Consider the following 16,039-nt stretch of genomic DNA (forward strand, 5'->3'; position numbering starts at 1 on the left):
TTTTTTTTTTTCCGGAGAATGACCAAAAAGGCCTATCTGCATAAATATTTTTGAATATTTAACAGTTTACATATTTATGTCTTTATAGAAATAAATACAACTTATGTGTCAAATTTCCTGGTCCAGCCTAACAAAATAATGGAATTATGACAAATTACTATGAAATAGATTATTTAAAACTTAAAAAATTAAATGTACTTTCTTGCATCACATCTGAGAATCTGTTGACATTACTGGACTAATCTTTTGCCATTGCTGTTACTTTAGTAATATTTACATCCAGCAAAAATATTTTTTCATATTGGAGATGGTTTGGTGGAAAATGTGTGTAGATTTGTTTGATTTGACATGAAATGACACAACATGTTTTTTTCTTTAGAAAAAATAATGTAAGTCTATTACGATATAACGTAATTTCACTGTAAGAAAGTAATTTCAGAGTCCCTAGGATTTCATTATACTGGTCCTACACGGCACTATCTCTTATTACATCTCAATCAGTTTCTCTGAACAAATTCAGTGTTTTGTGAACAATGAGGACTTGGAAGCAGTGGAGAAGTTGTTTAAATCCTTGTTAGCAACACATATTGAAGAGTTTGGTATTTGAGTTCTGTCTTAAATTTACTTTCCAGCTGCTATATGCACTTTGTGGGGTACCTACATAAAATAAATTTTCAGGTAATATGTTTCCTTCCCCCCCCCCCCCCAACAATTATTGTTACCAAAGAAAATAATTTCTGCATCTCATTTGTATAATTTATCATAATCAGTTCGCTATTTTGTGTTTTAAAATCGAAGTTCTTTGTAATATAATAAATCATATTTTATGTATACAATTGAAAATAAGAATATGGTACGATATATGATGGGTACAGGAAAAGTACAAGCTTTGTCATTTTTTTTAATTGGTTATTTTACGATGCTTTATCTGAGTGATGTGAAGATGATAATACTAGCAAAATGAGTATCCAGCACTGAGTTACCCAACATTTGCTCTTAATGGGTTGAGGGAAAACCCTCGAAAAACCTTAACCACGTAACCTGTCCCAACCAGGATTTGAACCCAGGCCTGCAATGTGTATGTACCATTTCTCTCAATTTACAGAACTCTTTCACTTCCCTGAGAAGTGTAAAGTAGGTTCAACTGTAAATCAATTCCTTGTTTGCTATGATGATTATTCTTAGGACACCTTCAGAACCATGACATGATGAATATGAAGGAACTGAGCAAACTGAGTCCGCAACAGTGGACTTCCTTTCCTCCCCCTCCCCTCCCCTCCCCTCCCCCAAATGAGTTGCATATTGTGAGGAGTAGGATTCCTTGATGTAGTTCAATCCTATGAATGAAACACTGTGATAATGTGAAAGGTCTAAGTGCTGTGACAGATTTTAGATTTGGCATACAAGGAGAGAATATGCTAAAGACAGTTTAAATTGATCTCTTGAACAATTAGCTAAAATAGACAAAGCTCGTTCTTTCCCTGTACCCTTCATATGTGATATGAATTTGGTACTTCTAAGTTGAACAGCCCTGCTCTAAATACTCATTATCCATTAAGATTTTTTCAACAGTAATCTCACTAGAGGTTTTGATTTATCTAGAGAAAATCAAAACTCGAGTGGGATTTAATTGACTATTACATGATTAGAAGAAAGTATATAAAGATTAGAAGTAACGAAGTACTCCAATACAATAAAATATTATTTGATTTACTAAAATACGAAACTGTCTTCAAATTTGTACCATCTCAAAATTATAAATATTACGCTAGTAGATGGCAGTAGTGTGTTTTGTTATCAGTTGTGCCAACTATGGAATCTTCATTGAACTCTGTGGACGGTTACTGGTCAAGAAGGCTTTGTCGATTCAGTTTCATTTTTATTAAAACAGTTGCATTCCACTTCAATTATCCCGATCCCAGTAATCAACGTCACTTGACAGATGATTTTCAATAAATCTTAGTATTAAACAATCTCTGATACGTGACTATTCATAATATTATATAGCAGAAGCTATAACATAACCTAAATAATATAAACGAGTGTTAGAAAAGTTTTAATTAGGGATGATGAAATAAACAAGAAACATTTTAATTAACAATGATGAAATAAAAAATAAACATGAATAATTTTAAAAGAAACAATTATTGAAAGTACAATTTTCAAATTTGAATGTTTTAGCGTTGGACGTGTGCGTAAAAGAAGTGAACTCGTTGATTACATGGTGTATCCCTCAACTTATTCAGGATTTCCGAATGGTGCTCTTCATTTATTTGTAAATAGGGTTTCAGGGAAGCTGCATAGCTGTGACCAGTGATCTTTATTAATTCTTGTTCTTGAATACCAATGCGAGTCATATTTGAAAGTGCTGTGCATCGACTGGAGTGGTTTGTAATTTTCTGTTTTTTGACGTCCAGACCAGTGCAGTTTGAAATGTTGGCAAACAAAGAAACAAATGCTAGGGTAGCGATAAAATTAAACAAATACTAGGGACGCGATAAGCAGCCATGATTGGTTGAAAGACGTCCTTTCGTACTGTTTTATTGGTCAAAAGAGTGTGATGTAGTAAAAGTGTAATAGTCTCTATAAAAGTGTCCTTACATGTTTTCCATCATTTTAGGGAGCAATCACGAATATCCTGGAAGAAAATGTAGTGCAGCCACTTCTGGTTTCAACTAGTGCAATTACTTTGGCATCTGAAACAGTCCGCAGTATCCTCAAGATTGATGATATCGTAAGTTATATTAAAATGTAATATGATAGAATTAATAGTTGTTAGAAAGTTCACCTTTATTTAATTTGAGTAATTCCATGTTAGAATTACAAATTAAGGGTACACGGGAAAAACGATCAAGGTCCATCAAAAATCGAAATTGAGTTAATAATGCTATCTTATAGTGGAAAGGAAGTACTATCATGTGGTCTAGCTAGTAATAAGAAATAATCGTTCTTGACATTCCACTACGTCAATTTCTATTAAATTACACACAAAACAAAGTATTAAGTGCTTAAACTTTAAAATTCGTTTTTCTCGAATCTTTCTAAAATGGACCTTGATCGTTATTCCTGTGTACCCTTCAAATGAGTTTTACATTGTGTGTTTTGGGGTTGTAAAGAAACTATAGTCGAACCAAACTTTTACATTTCCAAAAATGTCATGTGTCAAATTCTTTATGTAATAACAAATTAAGTTATATCTATATCCGAAAATATTTCAATAAATTTTAAAAGTATAGTGGCAATGAAGATATTAACAGTGGTAACAACAATGACAGTGAGGATTGTTGTTATTACAGTGAAATCTCAATACAACAATTATCTGAAAACTAGGAAAATTATATTGTTATATTAGGGTTAGGCTATTGTTGTTTTAAGGGTTTATGAAATTTTGCCCAAATGTGTGTTTCTGAAAGAGAGTATAGTAGAAATAAGTATAAAACCTTACACATTATGAAAAAGCTCGTAAAAGATTCTCCCTTCTAAAAAGACTAGCAGGAAAGAAATGGGGATGCTCTAGGAATACTTTGAACACTACATACAAAATGTTTATACAGCCAGTGCTGACATACTGCAGAGAAATTTTAATTACTTCACCTTTCATAAACGAAATAGAATATGTTCAAAACCAAGCTCTCAGGCTCGTTACTGGTGGAATCAAAACAACTCCAATAGATTCTATGAGATTCCTCACTAATATTAACAGCATCAAAATGACAATAGAAGAAAAAGCACTGATTCAATATGAAAAACTTATTAGATTACCAGGAAACAATTGGCATTCATACACTCCTCTCTGTAGATTGAAAACTCAAAAAAGTTTCATATCCATTGTTCAAGAATTAAAACAGAAAATCAATATCCCGAATTTAAAAGAAAACCTACAAATTAAACCAAACCCTTTAACTCTATTAAATATGGAATATAATCTAAATTTAACAGAAGAAATACTGAAATCAGAAGTAAACACTGAAATACTAAAACAATTGTCTTTAGAGACAATTAATATTAGATACCCTCCACAAAACTGGCTTCATTTATACACTGACGGATCCTTGATCTCCAGAGAACAAGGTGCCGGTGCAGGTGTTACGTGCTGTCTCTTCTCCCTTTATAGATCTCTTGGATATGGAACAACAAGTTTTGATGGAGAAATCATTGCAATAAGTGAAAGTCTCAGGAATCTTCTATGCCACATCAGTAAATTTAGGAATGCAGTTATATTGTCAGACTCCAAAGCAGCTATTCTATCAATAGTCTCTAAACACACACCTTCATCTCAAACAGCAGAAATAATTAAAATGCTCTCTCAATTAATATCACTCAATAAAAGAATTGTATTCCAATGGATACCATCCCATTGTGGAATCCTGGGAAACGAGAATGTGGATGCTTTAGCAAAGAAGGGCAGCACTGCTACTTACAGACCTGTTACTAAATCTACGTATTACTCTGTAAAAAGATTTATTAAATCTACATACTTAGACTTCAACAAACAAAATTTGATAACAGAATCCCAAGGGAAAAAATGGAACTCTCTGCATCAAAATCCACAGTTAATTCCCGATTTATCACAAAAATCGTCTGTAGCTGCATTTAGATTGGCAACAGGCCATGACTGTTTGGCCAAACACCTGCATAGAATTGGAATATATCAGTCCCCTAACTGTCCATTGTGCAACTCAAACCAAGAAATGGATTCGGAACACCTCAAAATCTGTGCTTCAGTGGCTGGCCATGATAATATCTTTGAAAAATATTGGAGTGCAAGAGGTCAAATGACTTTATTGTCAAGCGCCTGGCATTAGAAAACAACAACATTATGAAATAATATTTACTCAGCATTGGCAGTTGCAAGTGTCGTTAAATAAACCATATATACAATATATCACAATTTTTTCTTAAAGGGGATTATTCCTGTGTTCGTCCATGGTCTGGAATTTAGGTTAAGTTTAGATTTAAGACCTCTCCTGGCACCACATTATCATAATCATCCTATCACATCATCGGGGTAATGTAACTCCGCTTTCCAGGCGCCCCAACCTCAGAAGTGGGTTAAAACTAAGCCACGGCCAGGAGAGAAGACCAGAAATGTCACAAAGACAACCTGGTGGCATTGGATAAAAAAAAAAAAATTCCAAAAATTTTGTTTTATCATCGTCAAATTATAGCCCTCACTATACACTAACTAAATTTTAAGTTTCCACCAATTTACAACTACTCTGAACTGTGGGCAGTATAACCGACATGTGCTCTCTTCTGTCTTTATGCATACAAATTCTTTAGTTTTTAGCTGGAATAGAGCTCCAGCAAGTCATGGTGCTCAATCCAATGGCTTAGCATCTTCTGCATTCTTTCGATCACCTTGGAGTGAGATTTGATCACTCTACTGTAGTTACACTTAACTTGGTTGATGATTGAGCAATTTTTCGAATTGATTCCAATTGTCACAAATAGTTATTACAGTTGATTCACAAAGCCTCAGAGCACAGTGAATAACACGAATCACGTATTATTGCTTCCACATAGAATTACAGTAGCGTGCAAATTAATCCGAACAACGTAATTACTTATGCAAAAACACTCAAACGGGATAAAAGACATACCTCAGTAATCTATGTGGCCTCCCTTGTTCCTAATAACAGCTCTGAGACATTTGGCATGGATTCCACTAATTTCCCACAAATATTCTTCATTTCTTCATCGCGAAACCATACACCAATGAGGGAAGAAATCATCTTCTCCTTTGTAGAACAATCCATTTTTTGCATTCTTCTTTTGCAAATTGACCACAAGTTCTCAATGGGATTGATGTCGGGTGAGTTGCCTGGCCAGGGGAGTACCTGAATATTCTTCTTGTTGAAAAATTCTGTAGTTTTTCGAGACATATGGCATGGTGCCAGGTCTTGTTGGAACACACCTCTGCCATCCGGAAATGATTTTTGCAGCTGGGGTACGATTCTGGTTTCCAATAAGTGAATATATGTCAGAATTCATCATTCCCTTGATAGGTATTAATGCTCCAGGCCCTTCATGTGTAAAACAAGTCCAAAACATTACTTTAGGGGGGTATTTGGGTGCTTGTTGGAGATGAGCTGCTGTTACTTTTTCGGATCCTTTCCGTACGTAAGAAGCACGGTGGCCATGGACCTCGAAATGAGACTCATCGGAAAAAAGTACATTCTTCCAGTCATTCACTGTCCAGTGTTGATGTAATTTTGCCCACATTAAGCGTTTTTTTGCACATAACAGGGGTTAGCAGTTGCTTCTTAATAGGCTTACGAGCCCTTCGTCCAGCTTCCAAAAGCCTACGCTGCACTGTTGTGACGTGAATATTCGCCCCAGTGGTAGCCATTAACTCGCGGGTTAAGTCGACAGCAGTTAGTCTAGGATTTAATTTACTTTTCCTGACAATTAAACGATCATCTGCAGGTGAAGTCTTCCTTTTCCGGCCACAGTTTCCTTTTTCTGGGGTGTGATGGACCCAGTCTCCCTGTATCATTTTATGATCGAATTAACAGTAGCCAAACCGATGTGACATTCTGCAGCAATTTGCCTCTGTGTCATAGAAGATTGCTCTGTTAATGTTATAATTTTAGACCGTTTTCGTGGAGTTGTATCCATTTGTGAAGACGACAGAATGTACACAGGATTGCAGTATTAAGTCTTCAACACAACTAAAATGCTTGTAAGTACAAAAAGACAGGCAAAATGTCACATATTATAAAAAAAATAATAACAACAGACCTTCAACAATGGAATTACACGTACTACAGATGTCAATTAAACCGGTATGAGCAGCTGTGAGGCCAACAATGACAGAAAATGTAAAAATATGTCGTGTTCGGATTAATTTGCACGCTACTGTAGATGGCACCACTGGCATTTAAATATGAATCGCGTATATACGAAAATGAGGATAACGAAACTGCATATAATGGGGAGTACCTGTATATAATTTATTTATAATAAACTTTGAGATGAATTACAGAAGCTCTTACTTATTATTAATATGTTTTCATTGCAATGTGTATGTATAATTTCTCTCAATTTCAGAACTCTTCCAGTTCCCTGAGAAGTGTAAAGTAGGTTCGACTGTAAATCAATTCCTTGTTTGCTATGATGATTATTCTTAGGACACCTTCAGAACCATGACATGATGGATATGAAGAAACTGAGCAAACTTTCCTTGTCATAATTTGTGACGAGATGTGTATTTATAAGTTGAACATACAGTGTGTTTCTGTAATTGTTTCAGGTTAACACTATGCAGTGAGTATTCTCGACATCAAATGTGGCGAAGTGAAAGGAAGGAAGGTAAGTAACAGTAATAATATTCTGCAAGCAAATTCAGTATAACAAAATTTGTATAGCTGTCGTTGGCAGAGTAACTGTCAGGAATCACACTGACATCAGAATATCATTTGGAAACTTGCAAGATCACAAGAACATATACTCTGTGTGTGTGTGTGTGCGTGCGTGCGTGCGTGTGGTACGATTTTTATACAAAATCCAATCAATGAAATACGCAAAAAAAATTGGTTTAAATGTTCGTTTTGTAAGTGATAGAGCTTCAGTTGACTTGATAGTATCTTCTGAGCACAAAATCTAACTCTAAGGCTTGTGAAGTAACGGGAAAAACGTAATACGGCGAACGCTAAGCTCCGCCCACGACCCCTTTCCACTTCTCCCCTACAAGCTCACCACACACTCTAGCGGGAAAGAGTGGAAACAGGGGTTTAGGATGGGGTGACATCTAGTGTAGGAAAGTGGAACAAAAAGATGCGACATCTATGAACCAAAAGAGGAACTTCGTCCTGTCTGCCTCTCTCTCTCTCTCTCTCTCTCTCCCTCTCCCTCTCTCTCTCTCCCTTTCTCTCTCCAGCCTCTCGTCTCTCTCTCTTTTTTTTTTCTTATGACTTTGCAGAGGGTAAGGTTCGATCCAAGTAAGTTCGTAACTAAACGCACGCTTTTTGGTCACGCTTTAGACCTCTGGCTACCGAGGCGAGTTGGGGATAGAAGGGAAAATGAATGTATTTATGTTAAAGGGAACTGCCATAATGTATTGCAGAAGAATGGCGCTGGGGACAATGACCGAGGGTAGAAGTGGCGGGCTTGTGAATGTAACTTGGTAGGGGTTGATTGCGGGGGTGGCATAAGTGTTAACGCTCGCTGGTAGAGCTCCATTGTGTCCGTGTCCAGCTTCATGTACAGATGGAACCACATGTTGTGATGAGCCGTACCGAAGACGTGTACTTCTTCCTCAAATTGTCCAGGGAGAATTTGAAGGCGGATACGGTAAGGTACTGTGAGGAGCATGGACTACTTGCTAGTCATTACGAGTGTCCAACCTGTGGGAAAAATAAGAAATTAGCGCCGAACTGATGGTGTGCATTGGACAGTAGGAAGTTAACAGGTGAGTGTTGTTCAATGAAAAAACCACATTACATTGTTTGTGTTGTGTTAGTACATGTGGTGGGCTGTGTTGTCGTATTACGTTTTTCCCTTTGGTTTTTTTATGCTGTTGTCTAATGCCCACTTTTGTTGTTTGTGTTGTGTCAGTACATGTGGTGGGCTGAGGAGCATGGACTTCTTGCTAGTCATTACGAGTGTGTTGTATTGTGTTGTGTTAGTACATGTGGTGGACTGTTGTCTAATGCCTATTACATTGTGGTAGGCAGTGATCCATCGATTGTACTTATTACATTGTGGTAGGTGTCTAATGCGTCCCTGTTTGTACGTATTACATTGTGGTAGGCAGTGATCCATCGAAGCGGGACAGATAGTAGAGAGAGAGAGCATGCGAGCGAGGTGCCGAGCGGCGCGGGTGGGGATAACTTCCCCTACTGGCGTTCGCCGTATTACGTTTATGCCGAAGTAACATTGAGGTCTCGTCTAGTTTTACTTTCCCATTTTTAAGGAATGATTTCAAAAGTTTGCACAACTACTGTAAAATAATGTAATGATTCCTGCTTCTAAGGAATACATTTGAATGGATTGACTAATACACAATGTGTTTTAGTGAAATTCCGAATCTGATCCATATGTTTGTGATTGATTTTGTTACAAGTAGGCTATAGCCAAACCATTGTGGCACTAGCAGCAGTCAAACAGTACTTCGGCGAATAGAGATTATATAGAATGGACACTGAGCGAATTTTGCTGTTTTATTTCTCTATGTGTTGGCGTTTAGTTCCACTTTCAAGTGCTAGAGGTTAGTGTAATCGAGCACATGCTAAGATAATAATTGAGTATAGAGTTGAAACACAGGATCCAAACATCGCTTACCTTATTGCATAATCTAGTAATTGCTTTGCTTCAAATAAATTCAAGTTAACAGCTTTTCCTTATTTCTCAGTGACAAACTAGTTGTAATAATATTTTTTTATGCTCGACCATGCCGAAATGTAGTAATTATACACCTGGTAGCAGCCCTTTAATGGACCTCATTAAAGTACACCTATTCATTAAAGTTCAGGTGTTCCACCAATCAGAAAACACCATTGTAGCACAACTAGCGAAACGTCACGGAGGCTGGAAATCCAATACTGTCGCAGAAGGTTATGTTCTGTTACTATAATAATTGCCGTTAATTGTAAATAATATTCAAATAAATTCAATTTTTGATCTCGTTTTTCAATGTCTAAATCAATTTCAAGGTTATATCAAGATTAATGTTTATTTTACTCTCTAGATTATATCAAGGTCAATGACATTTGTTTCTCGGAAACTTTCGCGTCTGCGCAAATCTCACAATTTACGAGATATTGCACAAGGTCAGTTCCACTCCCCAGTCAGATAAGAATAACATGAATACTTATGAATAATTTCAAGTTAGAAATATGGTCGAGCATAAAAAGTCGTATGAAACTTGCCTATAATGGTAATTAAGATGCTTGTATGAAAATTATGAAGCTCGCTTGTGCTCGTTTCATAAACATACTCGCGTCTTAATTACTACCATTATAGGCTCGTTGTATAATGTACTATTACTTACTTACTTACTTACAAATGGCTTTCAAGGAACCCGGAGGTTCATTGCCGCCCTCACATAAGCCCGCCATCGGTCCCTATCCTGTGCAAGATTAATCCAGTCGTTATCGTCATATCCCACCTCAGTCAAATCCATTTTAATATTATCCTCCCATCTACGTCTCGGCCTCCCCAAAGGTCTTTTTCCCTCCGGTCTCCCAACTAACACTCTATATGCATTTCTGGATTCGCTCATACATGCTACATGCCCTGCCCATCTCAAACGTCTGGATTTAATGTTCCTAATTATGTCGGGTGAAGAATACAATGCGTGCAGTTCTGTGTTGTGTAACTTTCTCCATTCTCCTGTAACTTCATCCCGCTTAGCCCCAAATATTTTCCTAAGCACCTTATTCTCAAACACCCTTAACCTATGTTCCTCTCTCAAAGTGAGAGTCCAAGTTTCACAACCATACAGAACAACCGGTAATATAACTGTTTTATAAATTCTAACTTTCAGATTTTTTGATAGCAGACTAGATGATAAAAGCTTCTCAACCGAATGTACTGTTATATTTTATATATAATTATATTATAAAATAATACACCACATTATAAAATTATGTATCAAATTAGTTTAATATTTGTATACAATATAATGTAGGTATATGGTTTTACTTCTCATAGGAGTTTTGTTTTCCCATTTTCAGCGCTATCAAATCATTACATATTTTAATTGTTGGGATCAACGTCTCAACTCTCATTATAAAGGAACTCTAGAGTCCAGACATTACAGTTAATGACGGATTTATTATTTCATCGGTCCAATTTATTTTATTTGAGTAGGCCTACATAATATACTTAGATGTATTAATTGTATGTGTTATATTTCCGCTGTGTCGACTGTTAGTTGGTGTGATGCCAGTGCCAACTCCTGGGAGAAAGCAGAATCTCACGCTCAAACTGGTTTGAAGGTCATTGAAATCAGTCCTGCTACATCAAAGATACCGGCGCGAAGTGCCCATACTGTATAATTATCTTTACGCTGAGTACTTGGACGTGCAATCTCATACATTTTAATTGTTCATCCTTCCATTTCCCTCTTTCATTGCGAGGTTTCCACACAGTTGTCGTGGAAATGTTGGTTATGTGGGTTTTGTATGTACATGAGTATACTTGTTTCAGAAATAGTACAGAGTTTTTGAGAGATTATTAGTTAGGTCTAGGCAATCATTTTAAGTAAGAGAACTTAGGATCTCCGACACATAATTTCAGCACTGTGCAGTGCCAAAAAATGTTTATCCACCAGGAGGTTAGGCACTGGTAGAGCACTTAGAGGTCTATTCTCCTTTGTTTACACTGATATGACGCCTTTCGAAAACAATTTGAGTTGTGAAATCAAGGCAATGAGGGACACTTTGAACACTTATTGTGAGGTACTCGCCAGTAAATATGAATAAAAATTGATGTTTCACTTCTATTTCCTATGCTTAGAACCTGATGTTACTTCAACATCAGCTTTAAATTGTATTATTCCCTCTTTCATACCATAGTTCCATACATCACAGCAGGCTGCATATCCTCCATGTTACGCAATGAAACTTTAGTGTCATGTACTGCCAAAATGACTCATCAGGGACACCATGTTCCTGTCCTTAAAATTATTGCCTAAACTCATTCTGTCATCCCTAAAAATTCGGTACTTATTTTTAAACACCCTGTATATTACAGTGTAAAGAAAGTACATAGGCTATTGCATTTTGTTACTTTAATTTGTAGTATATAGACGTTTCAGTCAGTTATTGTGGTTTCTTTAAATCTCCTATCAATTTTTTTTAATTGATAGCTTCGTTATAAAAAAGTTCTTTGAATTTACCCCCTTGCAATGAAGGTGAGCGAACCAACATTTTTAGTAAACTGGAGTGCGAGCTCCCTCCCTACCCAAATGTTCGCTTGCTCATCTGTTTGTGTGTCTATAGTACCTTTGCAATTTTAAGCTACACTGGTGGCCATAATTCTGAAAACTTTTTGTGTTTGTACTGAATTATTATAACATCTGTTTTTATTCACACATTAATACAATTTAAAATGTTACTCGTGACTGAAAGCATCAAACAAACATTGTCTATTCTATTTTTAAGGAAAATACATGACTTCATAACATGATGTGTATGAGAAAACATATACAGTATTTACTCATTAACACTTAGAAACAATTTCGTTTTATTTTTTCATTCACTCTGTAAACATTTAGTACTTTGTAGGATAACCGTTATTTTTAATGACAGCATCAATTCTACAGGGCATTGAGTCCACTAGACGTTGCAGTTCTTCCTTGCTGATGATCCGAAACCAGCTGTTGGTAATGCTCCAGTCAGTTGAGTTTTGCTGCTGGGATTTTTTTTAGACCCCAAACTTTTTAACCTTGTCCACAAGTTTTCAATTGGATTAAGATCAGGACTATTCCCAGGCCACTTTAATACCTTGATGTTTTCTGTTGAAACCATTGCATAACACTCTTGGCAGTATGGCATGGAGCACCATCCTGTTGAAATACAAAGTCATCACAATTTGGGTGTAAGTCAGCAATGGATGGTATCAATTTCGCTTCCAGAATATCTTTTTTTGTATTTTTCCGCGTTCAAGTTCCCTTGAACAATCTAAGGTCTTCCTACTCCATTCCTGGACATGTATGCCCATATCATGACAGCAACAGGATGTTTCATGGTTGCGATGAGGCACTCAGGATTCAAAGCTTCTCCATTTCGGCGACGAACGTATTTGACTCCATCACTTCCAAATATAGAAATCCTTGTTTCATCACTCCATATCACTTTCGCCCAATCATCATTGGTCCATGATTGATGATTTTTGCGCCAATTTACACGATTTTCTCGTTGCCTTTTGTTGAGAAATGGTTTTTTTCTTGATGCTCTTGCTTTCAGTCCATTGTCAAATAACTTCCTTCGAACAGTCCTTGCAGAAATACTAAGTCCACTGCTGTGTAGAACTTCCTGTATCTCTTTAGAAGATTTCCTTCGATCTTTCAATGCTAATCGACAGATCTGCCTCACATCTCTTGGACTTACTTTAGGTTTTCTACCAGTCCTAGGTGCTGTTTTACAAGATTTTGTGGATTTGTACCTCTGCCATACCTTCTGGACACCAGACACTGTAGAACCATTACCAAGTTTTCTTGCAATTTCCTTGACTTTGTAGCCTTCTTCTCGAAGTGTGACTGCCCTAGAAGGTGTCCAGTCCTTTCGTGGAGTCATTGTGATAAAATGATCAATAAAGTTTGTTGTAAAGCAATCAGGTGTTAACCAAACGAAATCTTAAGTCAGGCTAATGATAGAAACACACTAATAATGGCCATATTTTATGCTAACAGTGCTCAACAATGCTTCTACTGGTCAACGATAATCTTAAAATCAACAATGGATCAGTTTTTATTATAGAAAATAATGAGAAATTATAATGAAATCTGAAATTAATATTTAGATCTTAAACGACAAGAACATAATTCCCCACGTAGTAATGATTATTTATTGTTAAAATATTCAGAATTTAATATAATACCTTTATTATAACCACGTAATTAACGAATCAGTCACGAGTAATATTTTCAATTGTATAAATCTGTGAATCAATACAGATGTTATAATAATTGAATTAAAAAAAAAAAGTTTCCAGAATTATGGCCACCAGTGTACTATAAAGACAGTTTATGATTTGGAAAATATTTCTGTGGTGTTCGGGTATAGAGAGATAAGTCATAAAAATGAGTTCGGAGATAAATGAAAATTAAACTTGGAACCCTTATTACAAATAATTTTCTACACAAATAAAACACATCAACTGCTTGTATTCTTGATTTTTGCACACCCACTTGTATAATTTAACTTTTGTGTTCATCTGGGGAACAAAATTCCACCTGGACAAAAAAATTATTTATACCCCTTTACCCGAACACCACAGATTTATCTAGTAAATGGTAATATTTTTTATTACCACTTTAAGGAAGATTGTTTTTATGAAAAAACGAATGTGTGATAACATAATCTAAAATTTTGTCATTACATTGGCAATGAAATACAGTTACATGATGTCGAATAATTCTCGTATTCCATTGTGTGTTTCAGGACTAACGATCTTCAGAGAAACCAGAATTATAATTTCAACACGCTAATACTACTATCGCAAATTTTGTTCCTGCTCTAATATATTAATTGTATTGTTCTGTGTAATGCGTTTTTCTTTTGTACAAAAATTAAAAGTAATAAATACTGTATTAAATAACTACTATATATTGTTTTATAATAATTTACTACTAAATGAAGTAAAGAGAAAATGTAATACTGCAAAAAATTAATTCGATATGTTCACCATAACATATATTTTCATCATCCTTGATCAATGCTACAGTATTTATCTGTCTGTATGTAGCTTGTCAGTTGAATTTCATGATGTGACTGAGAACTGGAGTGCTCCTGCTATATCCACTTTGCTGAACAGTGCTTGTAGAATATGACTCGAAAATAAACTGGTGACTGAACATATAGTCGGTACAATGTAACTTCAGGACTAAATTCCAAAATAAAACATTTTGCCCCCATTACTTGATTACCTGCTTTAATTTAGTGATTTTCTATCTGTTAAGTTCACGCCATTACTGGCAACACTTCTTTGAATACATGTATGTCACAGGTATCACGATAGTCATTTTATAGCTGTTAGGTTGGCTCAATTTTAGGTACTAATCAGGAGAGAAAGGCTACTCTAGTTTCTAATTTAAAACCACCAATTTTATTCAGATGCCATATTGTGTATATTTCATATAGCAAATTATACACCATGTTCTTTTTTGTAGCTGTATGAGTCTAAGACAGCGTTTCTCAAACTATGGTCCACGGACTACCTTTGGTCCTCGAGGTCTGTCCTTGTGGTCCTTCAAAAAAGACAGAAGAAAAAATAAAATTCAAACGAATTGCGTATCACACTATAGCTGAAAATCTCAGAGTATGGAAATGACACATGGCAATCGCCTTTCACTTTTTCTCCCAGTATTGACATTTTATGAAATTTATTACCCTACTCGTCTACCGAATTCCCACTCTACTGTCAGCAACAAAGACGGATTTAAAGCACTATGAACGTGGTGTTTCTCGCTATCTTTTCCCTGTACATCCTGCGTCTGTAATCCAGCCAGGGACCACCCGAATTCATAACAGAGGACCAAAGTGCCGAATCTTTTAATGTATTGATGACTTTCTTAATAGTTTTGCCGACACCCAGTCTGCACACTGAAATGGTCACGTACTGTATGTCGTACACCAGTAATAGAACGTGCCAAATTGCATATTTACTTGTTGAAAATCGGGCATGTTCCTGCATTAATTCTTTTTATTTCTGCTATTCCAGATGACGATATAAGAAATTTTAGACTCCGCCTATTTTAAAATCTGGGCGAATCAGATCCAAAAATTCAAATTACAATACTTTTCTAATTATATTTTTTGTAGCCAATCACAAGTAATTTGAAACAAATTCTGTGCATTGTTGATTTGTTGCTTGCCTTTAAAGCAGTTATTTGTTTGAAATCCTTCTTATGTGGTACACGCTAGTAGTTGCACTATGTCTGTTATATAGTGCCCATTTATACATAATGGAAAACTGGCTTCGAACCAGATCTTTGAAAAGAAAGGAACGTGATTATACGCATCATTTAGGCAGTACTAATAGTTCAGAAGCTGTGTGTGGAGATATTAATATCAGTGATTCTAGTGCCATTAAAGAAATATCTAGTCCTGTTCAAAGAAAAAATACTTTCGTAAATATTACAAGAGTTATTTGGAACTTGGATTTGGTGTAGCAATAAGAGTAAACCAAAACCTGGGTGTGTTGTTACGAAGTGCTCTCAAACGAGTGTATGAAACCCGCGAAATTGAAACGGCACTTGGATACGAAACACGCAAGTGTAATAAGTAAACCTGTAGAATTATTAATGTGAGTACCAACATTTATTTATTTTATTAATTAATAAGTTAAAGATTATCTAAACTCTAACAGC

The 16,039-nt window shown here is 35.9% G+C and overlaps 1 protein-coding gene across 1 annotated transcript in view; it reads left to right on the forward strand.

The window, feature by feature from the left end:
• The window catches only part of CCT4 (chaperonin containing TCP1 subunit 4), a 100,219-nt gene extending 85,945 nt beyond the window's left edge, over positions 1–14,274 (forward strand). Inside the window, exons 13-15 of the mRNA XM_069848372.1 lie at positions 2,621–2,734; positions 7,256–7,314; positions 14,112–14,274. Of these exons, the coding sequence (XP_069704473.1) occupies positions 2,621–2,734; positions 7,256–7,273 (132 nt within the window). The 3' untranslated portion in view covers positions 7,274–7,314; positions 14,112–14,274. The remainder of the gene's footprint in view (positions 1–2,620; positions 2,735–7,255; positions 7,315–14,111) is intronic.
• Positions 14,275–16,039: the final 1,765 nt, after the last annotated feature.

This window comes from Periplaneta americana, chromosome 15 (assembly GCF_040183065.1).
Source record: "Periplaneta americana isolate PAMFEO1 chromosome 15, P.americana_PAMFEO1_priV1, whole genome shotgun sequence".
NCBI classification, from domain to species: Eukaryota; Metazoa; Arthropoda; class Insecta; order Blattodea; family Blattidae; genus Periplaneta; species Periplaneta americana.